The 22,198-nt window shown below is 62.7% G+C and overlaps 1 protein-coding gene across 2 annotated transcripts in view; it reads left to right on the forward strand.

Annotated features, from left to right (window-relative positions):
* The window catches only part of LRP5 (LDL receptor related protein 5), a 92,198-nt gene that overhangs the window by 33,566 nt on the left and 36,434 nt on the right, over positions 1–22,198 (forward strand). For both annotated transcript variants that reach the window (XM_036220677.1, XM_016131798.2), the window contains exons 4-7: positions 2,604–2,800; positions 3,919–4,050; positions 16,383–16,779; positions 17,958–18,129. In XM_036220677.1, coding sequence (XP_036076570.1) covers positions 2,604–2,800; positions 3,919–4,050; positions 16,383–16,779; positions 17,958–18,129 — 898 coding nt within the window. The remainder of the gene's footprint in view (positions 1–2,603; positions 2,801–3,918; positions 4,051–16,382; positions 16,780–17,957; positions 18,130–22,198) is intronic.

A 22,198-nucleotide genomic window follows, 5' to 3' on the forward strand; every position in this document is an offset into this window, starting at 1 on the left:
ATAGATGCCAGAGGGCGCTGGCAGGTTTGCTGCTTTCTATGCAGCCTTGTGTATTAGTTATCTTCTGCCGTGTAACGAATGCCGCAAAACGTGGCGGCCTAAAACAGCAAATGGTTTTTTGGGCGTCAGGTATTAGGAGTGGCTTAGCTGGGTGGTTCTGGCTCAGAGTGTTCCGGGCTGGGGCTGTGGTCATCTGAAGGCTTGGCTGAGGCCGGAGGACCCACTTCCAACCTGAGTCTCATGGCCGTTGGCATGAGGCCTCAGCTCCTCCTGGACAGCTGAGCCATGAGAGCTGGTTTGAAACATTTTACCCCGTTGTCCTTGCGAGCACAGACTGGCGTGGGCCTAGTTTGAGATTTACGAAGTGCACCAGCTCGGGCCACATGGTCCTTGGGGAGCTCCGTGGTCCTGGCAGTTACGAAGGGTGGATGAGAGGCTGGAAAGTCTGCAAGCGGGGATGCCCTGGTGGAGGCATTGTGATGAGGGACAGTGACTCTGATGCTGGCCTTTAAAAGGTGATAATGGTGGTGGTGACAGTGGTGTCAGTGAAGGCGGTGATGACGGTGGTGAAGATGGTGGTGATGGTGATTGTGATGGTGATGATGGTGGTGATTGTGATGGTGATGATGGTTATGATGGAGGTGGTGGTGGCGATGACGATGGTGGTGACGATGACGATGGTGATGATGATGGTGGTGATAGTGGTTAACCTTTCCCTGACACTTGCTGTTTCTCAGGACATTTTATCAGTTCAGTTCGTTCTCACACCGACCCAGTAAGTATTGGTTATTATGATCTCATATTACAGAAATGCACAGAGAGGCACATGAACTCACCCGAGGACATACAGTTAGACAGAGCCAGGGTTGTAACCCAGGTGCCCTGACTGCAGGGTCCACCCCCAGCCCCTCTTCTACGCGCATTGCTTTGAAGGACGTGCCCAGGGCTGGCTATTCAAGGGGAGCTATGGTCTCCTGGTAAAGAGAGCACGTACTGGAGCCAGCGGGGCCTGCGCAGCCTCCTCTCAGCTGTGGCCGTGGCTGGGTCACTTCAGTGCTCTGAGCCTCGGGGTCTTACGTGTGAGTTGGGGTGGTAATCGTATTTTCTAGAGGTATTCGCAGGGTCTGACGTGGTTGTACACGTAAGCTCTAGGCGCAGAGCTTGGACACAGCGAAGGCTGGTGTGCCAGGAGCTCTTAGCTCTGACGGGAGGCAGAGGGGCTGCGGCTGGAGCTGCACCCCGAGGGGAGGGGTCATTGAATTAACATATGATCCACTCCTAGGTATATACCCAAAAGAACTGAAAGTCGGTATTGAAATAAATACTTGTATACGAACGTCCATAGCAGCACTGTCCACAGTAGTCAGAAGGTAGAAACAACCAAAGTGTCCACTAGCAGGGGTCCCTAATCCCAGGGCCATGGATTGGTACCGGTCTGTGGCCTGTCAGGAACAGGGTTGCACAGCAGGAGGTGAGTGGCAGGCTAGCCAGCGAGCAGGTGAAGCTTCCTCTGCATCTGCAGCCGCTCCCCGGTGCCAGCATCACCGCCTCAGCTCCGCTTCAGATCATCAGGCATTAGGTTCTCATGGGAGCCCCAGTCCCTGGTGCCCAAAAGGTTGGGGACCGCTGCACCAACGGATAAATAAAGGATGGACAAGCAGAATGTACTTTCTTTGTGCAAAGGAATAGTCTTCAGCCATAAAAAAGAAGCATCGCTGACATACGCTTCATGTTTGAACCTTGAGGACATTCTGCTAAGTGAAAGGAACCAGTCATGAAGACCACACGTCACAGGATTCCATTTATACAGAATGTCCAGAATAGGCAAATCTTAGGGTGTTGGTTTTCAAGGGGGTGACAGGATGGGGAGCAACTACTGAACAGGCTGGAGTTGTCCTGTGGGGTGACAGAAATGTTGGGGAGCTGGATAGAGGCGGTGGCACAGCGTCGTGAATGTGCTATGCAGCCCTGGATCCTTCACTTTGAAATACCTGATTTTGCGTTATGTGAATTTTGCCTCAATACATTTTTTAAAACACTGACATCGAGGAAACATGAGGTATGTCAGGTGCGATCAAGAAAGAGTGTGAGCGTGTGGTTGGGTGACACCTTTTGAGTGTGTCTCTCTCCTAGATGTGGCACCTGGGGTTGGAGGCGACCCCCCGGCAGCCCCTGCCCTCAGGGAGCCTGTCATAGGGATGAGCCAGGTGCATCTGGTCTGACCTGTATTAATTCGTTAAAGCATCGGGGCCGGTCAGGTGTGCGTCTGGTCAGCTGTCATCGCCAGGGGCGGCTTCCTCCTTGCCACTTTTCTTCCTTCTGTCTTCTCTCTGGGGCACTTTGCCAGCAGCCGATGTTCTACACGGAGGTTGGAGGGGGAGCAGCTGGACGTGCGTGTGCATGTGTGTGTGTGGGGGGGGTCACTGACAGGGAGGCAGGAGGCCCGCTGGGTCCAGGGTCCCAGGTCTCGCTTCGCCCCGTCACAGCCACTGTTGTCCCGCTTCGTGTAAATGGGTCAGCAGTGACGGTGGAAGCTTCGAAAGCTGGGCGCTGAGGACCCGCGGGGGCCCTGATGGCTTCTCCCTCCCCTTTGGCACCCGCAGGCAGAAGGTGGTGGAGGGCAGCCTGACGCACCCCTTTGCCCTGACGCTCTCTGGGGACACTCTGTACTGGACCGACTGGCAGACCCGCTCCATTCACGCCTGTAACAAGAGGACGGGGGAGAAGCGGAGGGAGATTCTCGGTGCTCTCTACTCGCCCATGGACATTCAAGTGCTCAGCCCTGAGAGGCAGCCGTACTGTGAGTGGCGGCGGGGGCGGGGCCGCGACGGTGGCGGGGCGCGTCGGGGGGCGGGGCCTCCATCCTCACCCGGCGGGAGGTGTGTGCGCAGGGCAGGGGCGGGGCGGGCTGGGCTGGGCTGGACTGGGTGAGGCAGCGGAGCAGTGGGGGGGCCGGGGAGGCTGCCTGAGCTGGGCCCCGCCCCAGCATCCCCAGAGGTGGCAGAGAGATCCCCAAGGCTGGTGGCCCCACTTTCAAGGCCCAGCGGAAGTTACATAATTAATTATCAGTGAAAAGTCTGCAGCGAGTTGAGGGTCTCAGTCTGGGGTTTTCGTAGGGTCTCGGGAGGGGTTCCTGATGGAGGAAGGCTGGAAACGCGCAGGCTCAGGGCTCTTGTGACACGTGGATGGACAGTGGGACCAGGGCCCTGGGCTCGCCTGCTCCCATGAGGACCCTGGCAGGGGTATCCAGCCACGCCCAAGGCAGCGACGGGGAGGGGAGAGGCGCCCCCGCGAGTCTGCTTCGCCTAACCCGCGGGGTCGGTACTCTGCGTTTCAGGGGGTCCACACCCCACCCGGCCATGGGCAGAGTGAGATACCGGAAGCGTTTGTTCAGTGCAGTTGCATGTTCGTTGTGGAAGGGCTCAGAGAATGAAAAGCGTTGTCATTAGCGCGGAGGGGCTCAGCCCCGAGCATTCGTGCATTGCCGGTAGGGCCCAAGCATGTCACAGAGATTAAACGGGCCTCTGCCCCAGGAACCCACCATCACGTGTCACCTGTCATTAGCGCATTGGCAGGTCCCGAGATGCTGCCAGAGAAAGCTGAGGGCGGCCTCCGTGGAGGGAGGTGTCCTTTGAGGGGCCCTGAAGAAGATGAGGGCTCCTTGTGGGAGGTCGGGGGCTGGGCACAGTGTGGGAGGACGCCCACACCTGGGCTGTGAGGGCAGCTGGGAGACACTGGGAAAATTGCAGCCCATCGGACAAGGTGGGCTGGGGTGCCACATGAGGCTGGCGTATGGGCAGAGGGACACCCTGGGGCTCCCCGGGGAAGAGCAAGTGGGGTGCTGCTTGTCTGGAAACGGGCTGCGGGGCCGCGAGGGCCCTGCCCTGGAACTCACTCTCGGCCTGCCCTGCCTCTCAGTCCACACGCGGTGCGAGGAGGACAATGGCGGCTGCTCCCACCTGTGTCTGCTGTCTCCGCGGGAGCCGTTCTACACGTGCGCCTGCCCCACAGGTGTGCAGCTTCAGGACAACGGCAAGACGTGCAAGGCAGGTGAGACGGGGCGCTGGCCGGGGGCTGCCTGGCGGGACGCAGGCTCTGCCCGGCCCATCCTGTGGGTCTTCCTGCCGGAACAACCCCCCGACCCCCCGCGGTCATCCAGCTGGAGAACACAGTCTCTAAGTCGTGCATCTCCCTTCCCCCCACCCTACACACACCTTTTTTTTTTTTTTTTAATTTTTTGGGGTATTTTACCATCTTTTAATTCTCCCCCTTAATTTTCAGGCACTTGGTACTTCAAGGATGCACACTATGAGTGTTTTTTAATGACGCGCCACCCCCTCCTCTGTGGTGGTATCTGAGCCTCTGTATTTCCAGGTGTCAGGTTCAGGTGTGCTCTTGCAGAAGTGGTGTGGGTCCGGGACTCGGCCTATCCCCAGGGATGTCCGGGGCCTGCACAGCTGGGCAGGACTGAGATGGACTCAGGCCTGGCCAGCGAGAGGATGAAAGAGAGAGGTCGGGCAGTAGCTGCCCCTGGGCAGAGGGCTTCCCGGGTGGGCTGGCTTGTGCCATGGGCCCCCTGGTGGGGGTTCTGTGGGGCAGGGTCTGGGGCGAGTAGCCCATTGGAGGCACTTTTGTCCCCTCTGCCGACAGCTGCCGGTCTATCCCCTGACCCAGGGCCCAACCCAAGGCAGTTTCCTGGTCCCTCTGCTGATGGTGGGCCAGGGGCTATGGGTGGGCCTGTGCTCATGCCAGGGGTGGGGTCTCTTCTGCTCCCTGGGAGGGCTTCTGTTTCTGTGAAGACTTGGCTTGTCACACCAGAGGGCCTGTTTCTTACCTTCCCAGGTGACCGTGAGGGGTCATGCACATGGGGGAGTCAGTGAGCCCCCTCCTCTGGGGGAGGGCTGATTTCCAGCCAGAGGAGGCCGGGCTGGGGGCTCTCCTGGACCCCCGCCTCGTTTCTGGTTCCCCGTGGTCCCATAGCTGGACCGTCTGAGACCTGAGAAACAGTCCCCCGTGTGCCATGGTTGAGCCCTTTGGGGGTGTTACCTGAGTGGTTCTAGGGTGCTCTCTTCTGCAGGGGATGAGGGCAGGGCAGAGTAGAGGAGGCAGCCTGGAATAGGAGGGCTTCCTGGAGGAGGTGGCACGGGGGGGGGGGCTGCTGGAAGCTCTGCGGTGGGGAGCCAGCAGGCACCTGCAGGGTGGAACTGCTGGATTCGCGGCAAATCCTGTCCTTCCTGTTGGAAGTCGGGGGGCGGGTGGGGGGTGCAGTGATCCACAGCACCTGGCCGCCTTCAGCTGAGACCGCGAGCCAGCAGATTCCCACAGGCTTCAGGGGTTCCGGGCCACATTCCCTTGTCTTGTATGAACTGGTGTCCCCCCCACCCCCAACTAAGAGGATCCACTTAGCAAATAGCTCAGCCGGAGAACGCCGAGTGCACAGAAGAAACACATTTTCCTCGTCATTCTGGGGGGCCGGCCTGAGTGGGGGCAGCTGCGCAGAGGCGGCTCGGGGACCTCCTCCCGCTGCACTACGGATGTCCTGTCCCGGGTGTCCCATCGGGAGGAGGGACGGGCTCCCGTGGGGACCAGGGGTGTGAGGGTTTCTTGCTCTGCTTGAGAATGTGGCTGTTGGGTTCTGTGTTTTTATAGGAAGGGTTCCCTCTTCGGACTGGTTGGTTCGGGGGGCGCAGGGGGCTGCTGCCGCTCCCCACCTGGGACCTGTGAGGCCGAAGTACTGCGGGCAGCTGGGGTGGGGAAGGGTGCACGGAGCTTCCCAGCGTTTCAGTCTGAGTTGAGGAAGAAACCCAAAAGCTTCTCAGAGGCATTTCACCTAGATGGCTTCCTAGAAATTCTGGGTGGTTCTAAAATATCTCCGTTTTCCTTCATTTAGAAGGACCCGCCCGAGCGAGATTTTGTCCTTGAAGGACTTGCGGTCTGTTCAGGGGACAGATGCAGCAAGTCAGAGACAGGACCCGGAGCGGCCGAGGGCTTCGGGTGTCACGAGGCTCCTACCGGGCCCGCAGGCTGGGCTGTGGGGTGCGCCTCCTGCCCCCCCCTTCTGATTCTTTGCCACACAAGGTCTTGTTGAAGGAAAGGGTTTGATTAAAAGGCCGCCATCCGTCCCCTGAGTGTGGTCGCTGCTTTATTTTTGTGCTGCCCGTCGGGGCTGCCGGTGCCCGCGACATCACAGCTTTGCATCCGGCGGACGTAACTCCTCGCGGCATGTGGGTCTTGAGGGCTAACCACGTGCAGAGTGCCTGCCGCCTGTGAAAACCGCCTGGAGATCGTCAGGGGGGGTCTCCGGAAGTCGGGGGGCCCGCTGGGAGGGTGGAATTCAGGCGCTGGCAGAGGAGGCCCCGGGGTCACTCGGGGATCTCCTCGTGGCGTGGCGTCGGTGCAGTTCGGGGTCCCAGGCGGGCGAAGAACGGAGACCACGTGGTGAGGCCCGGGAAGGAGGCGGCGGCCGTGGGTCGGAGGAGGGTGCTGGAGCACGGGGCCGTTCCGGGGCGGCTTCCGCTCTTCCAGAAGGGGAGGTGGCAGAGGTGACATTCAGGATCAGTAACATGGGTTTGGCGGCAGTGAAGAAACTCAGCTGCGGGCACACCCCGAATTTTAAGCCCCTCATTTTCAGTTGTGCGGTGGCTCTCTACGTCCGGCCCTTGCGTATGGCGCCCTAACTCCGTGCTCTGGCTGTGTGCTCTCGGCAAACGACTCAGCCTTTCTGTGCTTCAGTTTCCAACCCCTGTCGAAAGGGGTGATGACAGTGCCTGATCCGTGGGGTGACTGGGAGGAGGCTGCCCAATACGCAGGAGCTGTGCCTGAATTCGATCTTGAACTTGAAGCCAGGCAGGCAATCTGGTCTGATTCAGGAGAGCAATTCTCTGGATGTTCGGAATCAGAAGTGGATACGGGGGGCTGGGCAGAGGCGAAGGGTGGCAGCCTCCTCGCATGGCCGGGTGGGCACTGGGCAGGGGGAAAGGGGTGTGTCCAGGGTGCGCTGTGCGTGTGTGACCCCCCGTCCTGCGGGGCGAAGGCTGTGTTGGCCTGGGGGAGATTGAGCGTGTGGGGGGCAGGGGCCTGGCTGTGTCATCATTCTTCAGACCCTCATGTTTCCTCCAGCGAAGGCTGAATCTGCATGTGACACACCCCCCAAGTGGCCCGGTGGGCAGCGGACCCAGAGCCACCGGCACAGCCAGAAGCAGCAGCTCAGAGTTTAAAGCCATGGTTTTGGTCACGGCTTTCGGATTTCTGGGGCTCACACTCCAGGCGTCTGCTTCATGCAGTTGAAAATGAAGACGCTTTTGTGACTTGTGAGACTCCTATTTTTTCTTGATTTTAAGCGAATGGAAGCCCGCCCTGTGTAGGGAGTTAGGGTGTTCCCTGAGTGAAGGGGCTGAGATGGTGGTGATGCTCGGACTCCAACATCTGGGGGGTGTGGTGTCCCAGAGGAGGGCAAGTGTCCCCCCAGAAGGGGACGATAAAATGGGGGTGGCCCTCTTGCTGCCACAGCCCAGTGGGAGGGGGTGGTCACGCCAGCCCTCTGAGCCGCCTCCTTGCCCGTGAAGTGGGGAGAGCAGGATAACTCCCACTTACCACGACCGGGGGGTCAGGTGCTGTCCGGCATGCTTGCGTGGGGTCCACACAGACAGGACGTGAGACTCGGGGCTCCCTTTGGGCTCGGGGGTGCCGCGTCTCAGGTCCCCCAGCCCCTCCTGAAGTGGCCTTGGAGAAGGTCCCGTAGGTTTTTGAGACTAGGAAGGAAGTCACAGCAAGCGGCCCCCTCCTGGGCCCAGCTCTGCCAGGGGCTCGGGGAGGCCAGGCTGGAGGGCGAGTTGTGGGTCCCTGTGGGGCCCGGGAGCCGAGTGACCCTTGCCCCAGGAAGCCAGCACGCAAGGAGCCCTGCCCGGCCGGGCCACAGTCCCTCGCGGCCGCCGGCCTCCCCGCCCCCGGCATCAGCCGCTCCCACCGAGGCGCCCAGCTGGCTTTGGTTTTCCCCATGTTTTTCCAATTATGTGGAATGGGCTAAAAACAGCGGCAGCGGGCCTTATTTGGGAGTCACCACCGCTGTCCGAGGAGCCTGCTGCTTCCCTCGCGCCGGCCCTCTCCGCGGGCGGCTCTCGGTGGGACGTGTCCCTGTTGTCTTGACTTTTGTCCCCACGCATTCCTCATCGCTGGGGCTTCTGGGCTGGACGCCCCCTGAGCGGGGCCCAACCCACCTGGGCAGGTGGCTCCTGGGGCTGTCCAGGCCGCGAGGCTTTGCCGCCCGGGGTGGCCAGGCGCTGCCGGGGCGGGTTCCCCGTCCCCCACCCAAGCCTTTCCAGAGGAGGCCGGCCGCCAGGGCGGCGGGAGGCTCGGCCTTCGTGATTTACGGGTCTCCCTGCCACACCTCGCCAAGAAGTAGTTTTAACAGATGTTCGCAGGGTCGGGAAACAAAAAGGCGGGGGGGGAACAGAGGCGTCACTGTCGGGCCCGACGGGCAGACCGACAACTGGGCGACGTCTTAAAGCCGCTCACATCCACCCGTCTGTCCGGGAGGATTAGCCGAGGCTCAGGGCCGAGGAAGAAGGGGTGCGTTTGTTCCCAGTCTGGCTGTCTTGTCACTTATCAGGGAAGTAGGTCAAAGGGAAAAGAAAGGAGGCCCTTGTGGCCCAGGCCGCCGCCCGGGCTGTGATTGGCGTCGGCTCCACAAATAGAAGGCAGCTGCTCTCAGCCGCGGTCCATGAACGTTGACTAGCAAGAAAATCAGATCGCACAGTCCAGGGAAAGGACGGGCGTGACAAGCCCGAGCAGGAACTTTTTCTTTTTCCTTTTGGAAATCGAAGTCCGACTCGCAGGCCATGACGTGCCACGGGTTCTAGGCGGACGTTTTGTGGTGAGCTCGACCGTCGTCGTGTGACTGTGCGTAGTGCTGGTAACGGACACTTCGCAGCTTCTACGGCCTGCACCCCCTCCCCTCCCCCGGCCCCCTCGGCTCCGTCACCACCACGGGTTAGTCTCGCCTGTTCCAGAACGTCATAGAAGTGGAACCACACAGCATGTGCCCTTTTGCATCTCAGCCTGAAGACTAACTCTTAAATCAAATAAAGGAGGAGGCGGGAGCCGGGGAGAGCGTGCCGTGTTCTTAGAAAGAGCCGACCGTCCTCTGGGGCTGCGGAGTGAGTCCGGATGGTGCCTCCGGCTGCGACCCGCTCCACAGGGATGCCCTGTGTCCTCTGCCTCCCCCGCTCAGCCTGGTCTGTGTCCCCCTTGCTCCCGTAGCCCGAGCTCAGCTCGAGCGTGGCCCCGGATTTTCCTGGAGCTCAGATGGCTCCCCGTGCTTCGGAGTCAAGTTCTGGGCTCGCGGGGCCCGGAGAAAGTGCACAGCCACCCGGCCCTGGTGGGTCACACGCCCCTCATGCCCTTTCTGGACTTAGCGATGGCTGCAGATTCCTTGTCTGGGTCCCTCTGACCCCGCCCTTGTGCCGCTGCCCCTTCTGTGCCGTGCGCCTTGGGGGTGGTGACCAGACCCCGGGATGAGCTGGGTCGAGGCCTCGGGCCGCCAGCTTGTCATCAGAGAGAGACTAGCAGGGTCTTTTTTCCACCGTTTATCTCTAATTCCGACTGAAGGGGCTTGTTAGCTTCTCTCCTTTCTCAGTGGTCCTGACCGGACGTTTGCTCAGGCCTCCCGTTCAGGCACCGCCCCCAACCCCCAGCCCCTCTGGGAGGGAGAGCGGGACGGAGGGCTTCCGGCTCCCCATGGGACCCACGTCAGGCCGGGAGAAGAGCTGGGAGGGTTTGTTAGTCGCCCTCAGGAGCGTTTGTCGGTGGAGCAGGAGCGACTCTGGTGACTGCACCAAGAGGGGGCCCCCCTCACCCCCTCCTTGCTCCCCCAGGGACATGGTTTGGTGGGAATGGGAGCCTCTGAGTCTGCAGCCTGCCCGCCTGCTCGCTGGGAGGCCCGGGGTGGGCCGTGCGGGTGGACAGCTGCTCGGGCCTCAGGTTTCCAGTGGAGCCAGCGCCTGGCCTGGCCACTTCCTCTGTGCCTTGTGACCCTGTGGTCACTCGGTGCGGTTTCCTGGGCCAGGATGCTGGGCTGTGGTCTCAGTGTTTGTCCAACCACTTACCCCAGGGGGCAGTGGAGAAACTTAATCAATTGCTAAAAAACAAAAATAAGCCAGCCGCCTGCCGCTGCGAAGCTGTTTATGGCCTTAGAAGCTGTGGACTGGACAAGTGGCCCGTGTTGGAACCTGGCTCCGGGCTTGGGAGGCGGCCAAAGTCAGCTCTGCCTCCTGCGGGGGCAGCCGAGGGGAGACGGGGCTGAAGCAGACCTTGGGGCGGGGGGCAGGGCCGTCTTTCCCACGGCTGGTCCGCGACCTTGGAGCTGTCGTTGGCTCCACAGGGGACGGTGATGACGTTCACTCTGTCTGCTGGGCGATGGGGTCGGGGGCTCGGGGGCCCTTCCTCTTTCGTCTGAGCCGAAGTGGTCAGTCCAAGCCCTGGGACGTGTCGTCATGTTGCTCATGCACAGAATCCCCTTTCCCCACATCGGAGTGTGGAAGAGATGATCTGTGAGGACCTTAGGGTCCCCCACCCCGGGCGACCTGCCAACAGGGTTTCCCCTGGGCTGTCAGGGCTGCGTGTCCTGCCCCATGCCTCCCTTCTCCTGCCGCTCCCCCCTCCCACACAGTTTCCGCCCTGGAGGAAAAGCTACGTAAACGGGGCCCCCCGAGCGGGGGCTCCACAGCATGGTGGCTCGTTCAGGGCGCCCAGTGAGAAAGCCCCGTCCCCAAAGTCCAGTCCCCAGAGTCCAGACCCGCCTCCTCACCTGGACCTCAAGACCCTCTAAGCTGGTAAACCCATGGTTTAAAGTCTTGCTTTTCCTTTCTTCCTTCCTTCCTTCCTTCCTTCCTTCCTTCCTTCCTTCCTTCCTTCCTTCCTTCCTTCCTTCCTTCCTTCCTTCTGTTGTTACAAAGTGACATTTGTTTTCACTGTGCAGAGGAAAACATAATAAAACATAATGGAGAAAAGACAAGCCCCCCGTAACTGCCACCCAGAGGCAGCTGCCCACACGAGCCGCCGCGTTTCCGGTCCGCCCCTCCCTGTGCATCCGTCCCTCGCGCGGGGGTCTGCGTGGCCTGTGGGCGTGCCGTGGGCCGCGCGGTGTCTGGCTCTTCCCGGTGATGGCTTCCGGAGCGTTCCCCACGCCAGCCTCTCGCAGCGCCTGGCCGTGCACCGAGCCCCGGCGCCTGCCTTTGCACGGCGTTCGGTGTCGTGGGACGTTTAGGGCGTTCGCAGGTTCTCCGGTTCGGGTTTCGCCGGCTTCGTGAAGCGAGGGTGGCTCCCCGTGACCGAGAATCCCTGTGCATTTCTAGCTGCTGCTCCAGGCTGGGTTCTCGGGGAGGGGAAGTCGTCGCCGGGTCAGAGGGTACCCGAGCCACATCGCCGCCGTGCGGGGAGCTTGCCTTGGCTTCAGTCCCCTGGGAGTCAGGGACATGCCGCACCCACAGGGGGTCTTAAGCGCCCCTTCCCCCCGCCTCCCCTGAGCTGGGAGCGGTGAGCTTCTCCCCTCTGCACATTACCTTGAAGGTACCCGTGTCGGCGAGTTTATTTACTGTGCTGTGTTTTCTGTTAATTCCTGTTTGTGGTCTTCGCCTGTCCGTTGCCGAGCTTTGGGTGTTTTTCTTGCTGACTTACATGCCTTTTCACCTACTTAAAAAATTAACAGACTGGTTTCGAGAGCAGTTTTAGGCTCACAGGAGGCTCCAGGGGAGAGGACCAGGGGTTGGTCTGTGTCCCTCCCCGCTCTGTCCACAGCGTCTCCCGCGACCAGGATTCGCTCTCTAACACCGTGAAAGCCACGCGAGCGCCTCCCGCGAGGGCTCGCTGCTGCCCCGGGGGCCACATGTTCCGCCGCCAGTGTCCGCGCAGCCCGCGAGCTGAGGACGGTTTCCACATTTTTACGTGGTTGCAAAGAAAATCACGAGCAGGATGCTTTGTGAGCTGGGGAAGCGAGAAGAAATTTACACTCCGGTGTCCCTACGTGGAGTTTCGTGGGCGTCGCCTGCTTCCGCGTCACACGCGGCGGAGTCCAGCGACTGCGACAGAGACGGTCGAGGGTCTCGCCGTGTGCCGCCTGGCGCCTCCCAGGAAACGGTGCCGACGGCTGCTGGGCGAGCGGGGGACCAGGGAGCAGCCCCGGCCAGCAATGGCACCTACAGGCGCTCACACGGGTTCCCGCCGGGCTTTTGTTCCGGGCTAGCGTGTTCGTCCTGCGGGGGGCCCCGGCTGCGCGCAGTGTGCCTGCCGTGTGTGTGCACGGGGCCTCCTTGCAGGCGGGGGTGGGCCCAGACCTGCCCCGGCACCTGCGTGCAGAAGGGACTCGAGGAAGAGCTGCAGCCTACGGGGCGGCTCAAACGCGAGGTGGGCACCCAGCCTCGGAGCCCAGATCAGGCCCAGTGGGGGGCGGGGGTAGGGCAGCCCCACTCCTGCGCGCCCCAGCCGCAGACGGCCCAGGGCTCTGCAGCCTCCACGCCGTTCCTTCTGCCCGGGGCTCCCTCCCCGCACCTGCCTGCCCTTCAGCGGGACCTCTCCTTTCACCTTTTGCCCGTTGTGGGTCGAATTGTATCCCCCCCAAACAACGTGCTGGAGTTTCAGCTCCCTGGAACCTGCAAATGGGACCTAACTCAGACAGAGGGTCTTGGCAGAGGTAACCAAGTTACGATGAGAACATGCCGGGTGATGGTGGCCCTACATCCAATGACCGGTGGCCTTGTAAGAGGGACTTAGGCACAGGCGCTCAGGGGATGATGTGGCCATGTAAAGACAGGCGGAAACTGGAGTCGTGAGCAGCCGTAAGCCGAGGCACGTCGAGGGTGGCCCGCAGCCATCGGCGGCGGGGAGACGCAGGGAGGGTTGTCCCCTAGCCAGCACCTTGGCCTTTGACGTCCGGCCTCCAGACAGTGAGAGAACCAGTGTCTGCTGGGCTCCGCGCCCCCAATCCGTGGTGATGTGCCACAGGTCCTGCCCCCGCTGTGGGATCCCCGGCTTGGCACGCCTGTGACACAGCATGGCTTAGGCTGGACAGCCGAGGCAGGGAGGGAGGGTGTTGGACTGGCCGGGGCCATGACATCGGCCCACCCCTCAGGTCTGCTTTTTCAGGGTCGGAAAGAGCATCCTCTGCCAGGAAGGCCTTGCCCTGACCTGCGCCCCGCGCCCCGCGCCCGGCCCCGAGGCAGAGTCACTGCCCTCCTGTCCTGAGTGTGTGCATGGGGAGAGGAAGGGGCGCGGTCCGGAGCCCACGGAGGAGGCCCCAGGGACTGCCGCCGGGCGAGGGGAAGGTTTCACTTTCCTTGGCAGCGCTGAGGAGGCCTATTTGTTTAAAGAACCCCAAGGAGAACCGTTTGGCCAAACTGTGAAGTTTCTAAACTGTTTACTTCCCTGGTGTTTAAACAAACTCCTACCCCGGCTCCCTGGCCAGTCCCAGGAAGGGGGTCAGCCTCTCTTCCTCATGGCCAGGCACGACGCCCTGCTCCCATCCCCAGGTGGCCTGAGGCCAGGGCTGCCACTCGACCTTGCTATAAACCACCTCGGGGGTCACCTGTGGGCAGCACCCTCGGAGGGCGTGGGCAGGCCCCAGCCAGGGGCCGTCTTTCCGCAGCCAGTCTGGCCCTGGACACGAGCCCCCCTGCCGGGCACAGCCTGCTCAGACCTTCGGGTAGGCGGGCTGGGCTGTGGCTCCCTCTCGCTGTCCTGGTTTCTGCGTTTTTCTCAGCTTTCTCGGCAAAGCTCAAATAAAAACCTCAAAGGCTCCGAAGCCCAAGGAGTGTGTGAGACCCCCCCCTTTGGAGTCAATTAGCACCCACAGATTTGTCCCAGCATTTAACCACTGCCTCAGCCACAGAGACGTCATTCTAAGGGACGCCGATAATGGGGTTCCCAGACGGGGGTGTGTGTTCGAGGCTTTGTGTCGGCCTGGCTACCGGGGCGCTGGAGCTGGACACACTTGGCCCCTGGTCGCTCTGTGCCCGTTGGGCACACACTGCCGGAATCTGCTGTGTGGTCGCAGCCACGTGAGTCCTAGAGGCCCTTGGAGCTGGAGGCCAGACCCCCAGTCTCAGCCCCTCCCGTACCCCAGCATTTCTTCCCAGCACCGACTCGCCGATGGAGCACCAGGGGGCCAGACCCCACTTCTGTTTCGTCCACCCCGGCCCCCAGTACCTGGTCCGGGGCCTGGCCAAAGCAGCTCCCCACAGGGGCGCCGGTGGGGTGGCCGAGCCAGCCAGCGGCACGCTGACTTCGGCTTCCCGTGTGTGCCAGCTCCAGCGACCTTAGTGTTCACGGGACCTGTTTTCCCATCGGGGATCAGCTTTTTCTGTGGGGTGGGGGTGGAAGTGCCTCTCGAGAGCAAGTGGGGTTCAGCGTACATTCTTGATGTCTTGCAGAGCGAGGCTGCCCCGGCCTCGGCTCGGGAGCCCGACAGCCTGTTTGGAGTTTTGCAGCTGCCCGAGGGACAGGGTCCCCACCTGTCCCGTGGTGGCAGATTAAGCCAGAACCTTCTGTACAGTTTGGTTCACAGACCCCTTGATGAGAGAGCTCGATGGGGCCTCAGAGACCATCGGGTCAGACTGATTCTTCTCTGTGGATGAGGAAACCAGGACCCGGTGAGGGTTGGGGGTGCACCCAATGGCCCACCGCAGGGGCAGGGCCAGGAGGCTTCTGCCCTGAATTCTCCCTGCTTGTCCCGGGATGCTGGCACCTGCCCTGGGCCTGGCCTTGCGCTGGGGCAGCCGAGAGCGAGGGGGCGTGTGCAGAATCCCCGTGAGCCATCTACGAGCGAGGAGGGGCAGACTGAGAGTGTGGTCAGCGGGGGAGGTGGGGCAGGAACACCTTCCCTCGGGGAGGAGGAAGCATGTGACTTGGGCCTTGAAGGACAGGTCAGATGTCAACAGAACGTTTTGGGAATGGAGCCCAGAGGAAGACAGTATGTTGAAATTCTGAATTCCCCTCCCCTCCCGCCAGCACACAGCACATCAGAACCTTCTGGGCGCCGCCTGCCTCTTCGCCTCCGCCTGCCGGGCCGCCCTGGCCCTGGGCTTGCGAAACCTTCGCTGTTACGTGTGCGCCCTCTAGTGGAGGGATCGGATTGTGACCTCTGGGCCTGGGAGCCGAGGAGTCAGGACCATTCCTTCCCTTAGTGAAATGCAGGGCACCATTCTGTGGGCTCGGCCCTGGGGGCGGGAAGCCAGCAGTGGGGTGCAGGAGACCGTCTGCAGCGCGGCCAGGCACCGAGGAGACCCAGCAGCTGGCCGCAGAGGCCAGGCCTGGGGCCCTGGGTGCGAGCGTGGCACCAGGCTGGTTCTGGTCCTGTCTGCATCTAGCGGGGTGCTACATGACTTCACGGGGCTCCTTCCCCGTTCTGGGCCTTCCATGAACCCCGGCAAATGACCCCAAGGTGCCAGAGGTGGTCTTTGGGCTTAATCTTAGTTCTGTGAGTTCTTGAGACTAGAAAGGGCCAGAATGAACATGATGGCCCAGCTCTGGGGGGAGGGGCCACAGGCTGACCGCTGCAGCCGCCCGAGGTGTCCGGGTCAGGGTCGGGGCGCACCCCAGGGTCCCCGAGTCCACACAGGGCTCCACGCGCCCCTTCTGCTGGGAGCACGGATAAATCCCAGCCATGACAGAGTCAGATATTAACACCACCGAGTGACACAGAAGCCCAGGGTGCCTGTCCCAAGGCCCTCGCACCCGTGACCGTGAGATGGCCACCTAGGAAGGCATCGGACCGTACGGCACCAAGTGCCGTCGCGGGGCATGAAGCTGCCTTGTGGGGTGGGCGGGGTGGCAAGGGCTTCGGGGAGAAGTGGCATCGAGCTGAGGCACAGAGGGTGAGCGTGGGCACGGTGGCTTCGAGGAGCACAGTGAGCAGGTGGGGTCCGGAGCCCAGTGTCCAGGCGGGGCTCGTAGTCAGGGGAGGGGCTTGCAGGGGTTGGGGGGTCCGCGTGTGAGGCGGCTCTCTGGCTGTGTGGGGGAGGGGCTTGCAGGGGTTGGGGGGTCCGCGTGTGAGGCGGCTCTCTGGCTGTGTGGGGGAGGGGCTTGCAGGGGTTGGGGGGGCTGCGTGTGAGGCGGCTCTCTGGCTCTGTGGCGGTTGAAACCGGGGCGGCTCGTCGCTTAACCTCTCCGTCCCTGCGCTTTCTCACCTGTGAGGTGGTGACACAAACGGTCCCAGCCTCACAGAGCTCTTCCGAGGATGAAGTCGTGGCTCTGTGGGAAGATCACCTAACATCACCTGTCGTTGCAAGGAAGCCCCCGGGGACCCGGCCGAGCCCCTCCCCTGCTGTGCCCACCCCGGGCCCCGTCTCCCGTCCCGCCAGGGGCCTCTGACCCCGCCGCTCGTGTGTCCGCAGGGGCCGAGGAGGTGCTGCTGCTGGCCCGGCGGACGGACCTGCGGAGGATCTCGCTGGACACGCCGGACTTCACGGACATCGTGATGCAGGTGGACGACATCCGCCACGCCATCGCCATCGACTACGACCCGCTGGAGGGCCACGTCTACTGGACGGACGACGAGGTGCGGGCCATCCGCAGGGCGTACCTGGACGGGTCGGGCGCGCAGACGCTGGTCGACACCGAGGTCAACGACCCCGACGGCATCGCCGTCGACTGGGTGGCCCGCAACCTCTACTGGACGGACACGGGCACCGACCGCATCGAGGTGGCACGCCTCAACGGCACCTCCCGCAAGATCCTGGTGTCCGAGGACCTGGACGAGCCCCGCGCCATTGTGCTGCACCCCGGCATGGGGTAAGGCGGGAGCCCGCTCCGCGGAAGCGAGGGGCGCAGTGGCTCCGGGGCGTCCTGCGGTGTCAGAGCCCCCCAGGGGAGGGCGCCGTAACGCACACGTGGCTGGGCCCTGCTCCCCGAGTCTGATTCAGGTCGGGGCGGGGCCGGGGACCTTGCATTTTAAAACAAGCTCTCGGATGCCCCTGCTGCGCGGTCCGGGGGAACCAGACTTTGTAGAAAGCCCTGGACCCCTTGGGGGAAGTCATTTCTTCTCCTGGGTTTCAGTCTCCTCGTCTGTAAATTGAAACAGCCCCCGCGGTGGTGTCTAGGCTCACGTGCGTGGCAGTGGCCATGGCCGCTGAGCACTCACTGCCGGTCACGCTACTCGCGATGAACCTTCCCGTCACCCGCGGGGTGAGCGCAGCTGTGCGGCGGGGGAGGCTGAAGCCCAGGGAGGTGAAGGGACTTGCCAGGGTCGGGTGTTGGAGGGTGGGACCAGCCCCCAAGGGGGGTGGGCGCGGGTGAGAAGCAGATCCCCGGGGTGGGAGGAGCTCGCTGCCCCCTCCCAGGGAAAGACCGCAGCTCGGGGGGCTGCTCCCCGCTCAGCCGCCACTGAACCCTGTCAGGTCGCTGCCTCCGCGGGCCTCACTGCCGTCATCTGTGAGGTGGGGTCAGGGGAAGCCGCCTCCGAGGTCCCTCCCAGCTCTGAGGACCCCGGGGCAGTGGGGCTGGCAGCCGGGTGTGTGAGATCGTAGGGTCCTGGGCGGGAGGGGGCGTGACTTGGGGCTCCAGCAGATTTTCCAGTGCTGAACCCTCTGCCCCGGAACAGCCATTCCGGGGTCTAGTTTTGTTCCTCGGGGCCACAGAGAAAGCGGCACTTGCTTTGCGCACGGGAGTCCCTCCGCTCTCTGAAGAAGGCCGCGCTCTGCCTTGTCCTGCCGCTTGGCGCTCAGCCCCTCCAGCCCCTCATCAGGCATCTGCTGGGCAGAGATGAGCCCCGCCGGCGCCTCGAGCCCCAGGGCCCCGTGCACTTGAGCCCGCCCTGGGGGTACCGTGTCCCTCTGTGCAGGGCGGGCGGGCGCTCATGTGTCTGTTGGCCTGAGCGCCTCCCACGTGATGGGGACGGGCATCACTCCAGCCCCGGGGAGGCAGCGGGCCTGACAGATGGGCACTCTCATGGACATGCGCTTCTTCCCCAGCCTCATGTACTGGACGGACTGGGGGGAAAACCCCAAAATCGAGTGCGCCGACCTGGATGGGCAGGAGCGGCACGTGCTGGTGAACACCTCCCTCGGCTGGCCCAACGGCTTGGCCCTGGACCTGCAGGAGGGCAAGGTGTACTGGGGAGATGCCAAGACGGACAAGATCGAGGTGAGCCGTCCCCGCGGCGAGCGCAGGGCACGGAGCCGCTCAGTGCGGGTCGTGCGGCCCGCTGCCCTCGGGCCCCGAATTTCAGGCAGAAGCCGCCTGGCTGTCCCCACAGCAGGCAGGCGTCAGACGGCGGCCTCGGTCCTGGTACTCGGCCGACTAGGACCCTTGAGATAACTGATCCCCGTGCATTCCGGCGTGCGAACCGGCCTGACAGGGAGACGTGTGGCCCAGTCGACAGCATCACGGGGGGTACCGAGGTGAGGCTCGGTGCTGCCGCGGGGGGGTCTGAGGGTGCGTGGAACCCCAGGGGCTGCTCGTGTGACTTCTTAACGAGCCTCGAACGACCTCAAAATACAAAGTCGTGATAGCACAGCGGTGGCCCTCCCACATCCACCCCCCGGCTTCGGCCGTGACACGTCACTGCTGCCGTCGAAGCCAGGGCGACCACCGTCCCGGATCCGGCCACTCACGCCCCAGCAGTAACAGACACTTCCTTGCACCGCGTGGCTGGCTCCCTGAACCGTACGTGGCCTTGTTCTGCGCGATTTTCCAGGGCTCCTTTACGCGTGTCCTGTATGCGTCCTTCGGCAACTCGCCTTGGCTCGTGGGTGCGTTTTTTGTTTTTTTTTTTGAGGTGCCCTCGATGATACAGTACTTAAATTTGTCCCTATCGTAGGGAAGTTTCTGACGTGCGTCCCTCTGTTCCGGTAACTTCTGGGTGGTCCTTACCTGCTGCTGGTCGACGTCACCTTTGCTCTTCTCTTGGTGGGGTGACCACCACCAGGCCGCTTGCGGGGGGAGGGTACAAATGTGTGTCTGTGCCGCGGGGTTGCAAGCCACACTTCCGAGCAGGAATGCGAAGGCCTCGGGGCTGGCGGACGCCTCTCCCACACAGCTCCGAGTAGCTCGAAGCCACTTCCTGTTGGAGCTCCCCAGAAATGGTCGTTTTGGGAAGGATCCCGTCGCTCAGGGGGTTCGACGACGCTTGTCTCTCAGCCTCTGGGCCCGGAGGCCAGACCCTTGTTTCTGGCCGGGTCAGCAGGCGGCTCCGTCACCGCAGCCGCCGTCCACCCCGGGGGCGGGTGGGGACACGCTGCCCCCACCGCTCCCTTTACTGCCACAGCCACGGGTCGCGTCCTTCATCGTGATAAAAACAGCAGCACAACGCGGGCCGTTGTAACCGTTGTAAAGCGTTCAGTTCAGTGGCACCTCGTGCACTTACAGCGCCCAGTTCGGGAACGTCTTCATCACCCCAGAGCCTGTACCCATTAAGCAGTCGGCCCCCCGTCCCTCCTCCCCACCGCTCTGCCCCTGTCACCACCCCCCGGTCCACCGTCCGTCCCCGTGGCTTTCCGTTCCTGGACATGTCACGTGCGCAGTCCCGTGTCTGGCATGTTCGCGTCGCAACGTGTTTTCAGGGCCCGTCCAAGTCGCGGCGCGTGTCCGAACTTCGTTCCTTTTTTGGGGCCGCATAACAGTCCATCGCGTGGCCGGACCCTGTTTGGCTTCTCCATCCACGTGCTGCTGCTGGGCGTTGGGGCCGTGTCTGCCCTTCCGGCGCCCGTGACGGCTGCTGCCGTGAATGTCCGCGTGCAGGGCTTTTGTTCGAGCGCCTGTTTCCCGTTCTTCCGGGGCTGGACGGAGGCGGGGAACCGGTGGGTCGCGCAGTCGTTTTATGTTTAACTGATCGAGAAGCCGTCAAGCCGTTTTCACAGTCTGCGGCATTCTGCGTCCTCGCCATCAGGATGCGCGGCGTGTGCCGATTTCGACACCTCCTCGCCTGCACGCAGAATTTCTCGTCTTCTTTTTCACTGTCGCAGCCGTCCTCGTGAGCATGCCGCGATGCCTCGTGGCTCTGACTTGCGTCGTCCTGACGACTAGTGATGCCGAACACCCCGTCAGCTGCTCGTCCCACCGTAGTGTTTCGAAGTCTGTGGCATCGTCCTCATTGGCGGATGAGAGACAGGTCCAGGGGACAGCAACTTGCTCAGGGTCACACAGCGAGTAGGTGGTCTTTGGTTTTCCAGTTTTACAATCAAATCTACAGGCAGCACCTCAAGACGGTGTCGGGCTACTGGACAGGATATAAACGTTGCCCGCTGGGTAACGGAGAGGTAGAACGGACAGACGTTAGGAGGCGGCAGGGCGGGGAAAAGTAGGAGCATTAGCGTTTCAGGGGTGACTGACAGGAAATGGTGCCGTCACTGTATCGGGGGTGAGGAGGATGTGAGCGGGGGCCGTGCTGCCGAGCCAGGAACACACCCACGGGCAACTTGGAGCTCATCACTAGGAGACCTGGAGAGAGACTGGAGAATTACAGGTGCTTGGGATTCTTCGATCAAACACACTTGGGAAGCGTCACGTGACTTTCCTGCAGGATGTTCTCAAGCTTAAATCGGCCGGGCTTCTGTGAGGGGACCGAGTAGCATAAGTGTCCTCAGACTGCTCTATCTACGGACCCGCCCTCGTCCCGCTGTGGCTCAGTGTGGCGCACACTTTGGGAGTGCTGACCCGGGCTGAGATCATCGCTGCTGTCTGTCCGCCTGTCTGGAGGTGCCCCTGGCTTTGGGGTGTGGATACACCCCCACCCCGGGAAGCCTCTGCCACGATGGCTGTGGAGACTGTTCTCCGTGTGAATTCAGCTGACTTTTCCTCCTAGGAGCGTGGGAAACACCCCCAGAGAGTGGCAGGTGCGTTTGGATCATGGCAGCTTCTCGGGACCTAACCGGAGCCCGGGACGGACCCTTCTGGCATTTTCTTTAGTGGTAAAGTGCCCCAGGAGCCAGGAGGCGGACCTCTAGGCGAGGTGACCTGAGCATGCTTGGGGACTTGCCCCCACGTTCCCGCCGTGGAGTCCCGGCCGCCACTCAGGGCTCCCGAGGTTGGCCGCCGAGCACTCAGGCAGTGCCACCCTCAAAAACATGCCCAACGTGGTGACGTTGCGAAGAGTTTTGCCCGGATACCAGAACTGGCCACGACAGAGGCTAGGGAGCCGCTTTGCCGGCCGGGGCCGTGCTTAGCCGTGTCGCCTGGAGGGGCAGAGAGGATTCTGTTCGGCACGGCGAAGCTCGTGACCCGGCTCGGGAGGCCGAGTGCGGGCGCTGGGAGGAAGGGCCTGGGTCCGGCACTGAGCCGCCTCCCTTCGAAGGGGGCGCCCGTGTCCCGCCCAGCAGCCCCAGGAGGACTCTGCAGGGCGGCCGCGCGGGTCCCCTGATGACCTGGGAGGAGAGCAAAGGTCTGGAAACGCTGAGCTGATGAAACGGGGTTCATCCGGGCAGCATCAGCGGCACGTGGATGGGGTTACGGAGCGGTCCAGACCGAGGGCGGGTCCGTCTGGTCCTGCAGGCAGGGCCTCCTGCTGGCCTGGTCTGTGACAGCTGGCCCGGACATCAGGGTCTGGCCAGCCTCAGGTGACCAGCGGGTAGCCGTCGTAAGGGACTTGTGGGCATCACCCCGAGGCTCCCCATGTAGGTGTGGGCTCAGGGCCACTCCCTGGCTGGCTCCTGCCAGGAGGCAGCCCTGGGCTCCCCTCCCCACCTGCCGGGGTGGGGTCCATCCAGGGAGGCTGGAGCCTCGTGCGATGGGGAGGGACAGGCGCGGGCTGAGGTCCAGGGGTGCAGCCCCCCTCCCCCTCCGCACTCCCTCTGTCCCCTGCTTCTCCACCTCCTTAAGCCGCCTTAATTTTCTTCCCAAGTCGAGAGCCCCGGGGGTGGGAACTTCCTGCTCTGGGGGAAGTGGGGGGCCCTTAGTCCACACTCAGCCTTTCACGAACAGCAGCGGCACCCTCAGGACCTGGCCCCGTTCCTACCTCCGGGCCCCGCACGTTCCCCTATGTGCCCCTTGCCCAGCTGGCCGCCCAGCCCCCCGAGGCCGTCCCGTCCTGTCCTCTGACCTGCCTCAGTTCTTGGGGCTTGTGCCACAAGACTCGCCTGTATCTGTGAGAGTCACGAGGACGCACCGTCCCCCTGAGTGTCTGTGGTGGCCACACGGCCCTCCTCATCTCTCTGCCCCCTCCGCCTCCTGGCGGACGCAGGGCCCCCGATGGCCCGGGGCGGGTCCTCCCGCAAGC

Source organism: Rousettus aegyptiacus, unplaced genomic scaffold (genome assembly GCF_014176215.1).
Source record: "Rousettus aegyptiacus isolate mRouAeg1 unplaced genomic scaffold, mRouAeg1.p scaffold_m13_p_5, whole genome shotgun sequence".
Classification (NCBI taxonomy): Eukaryota; Metazoa; Chordata; class Mammalia; order Chiroptera; family Pteropodidae; genus Rousettus; species Rousettus aegyptiacus.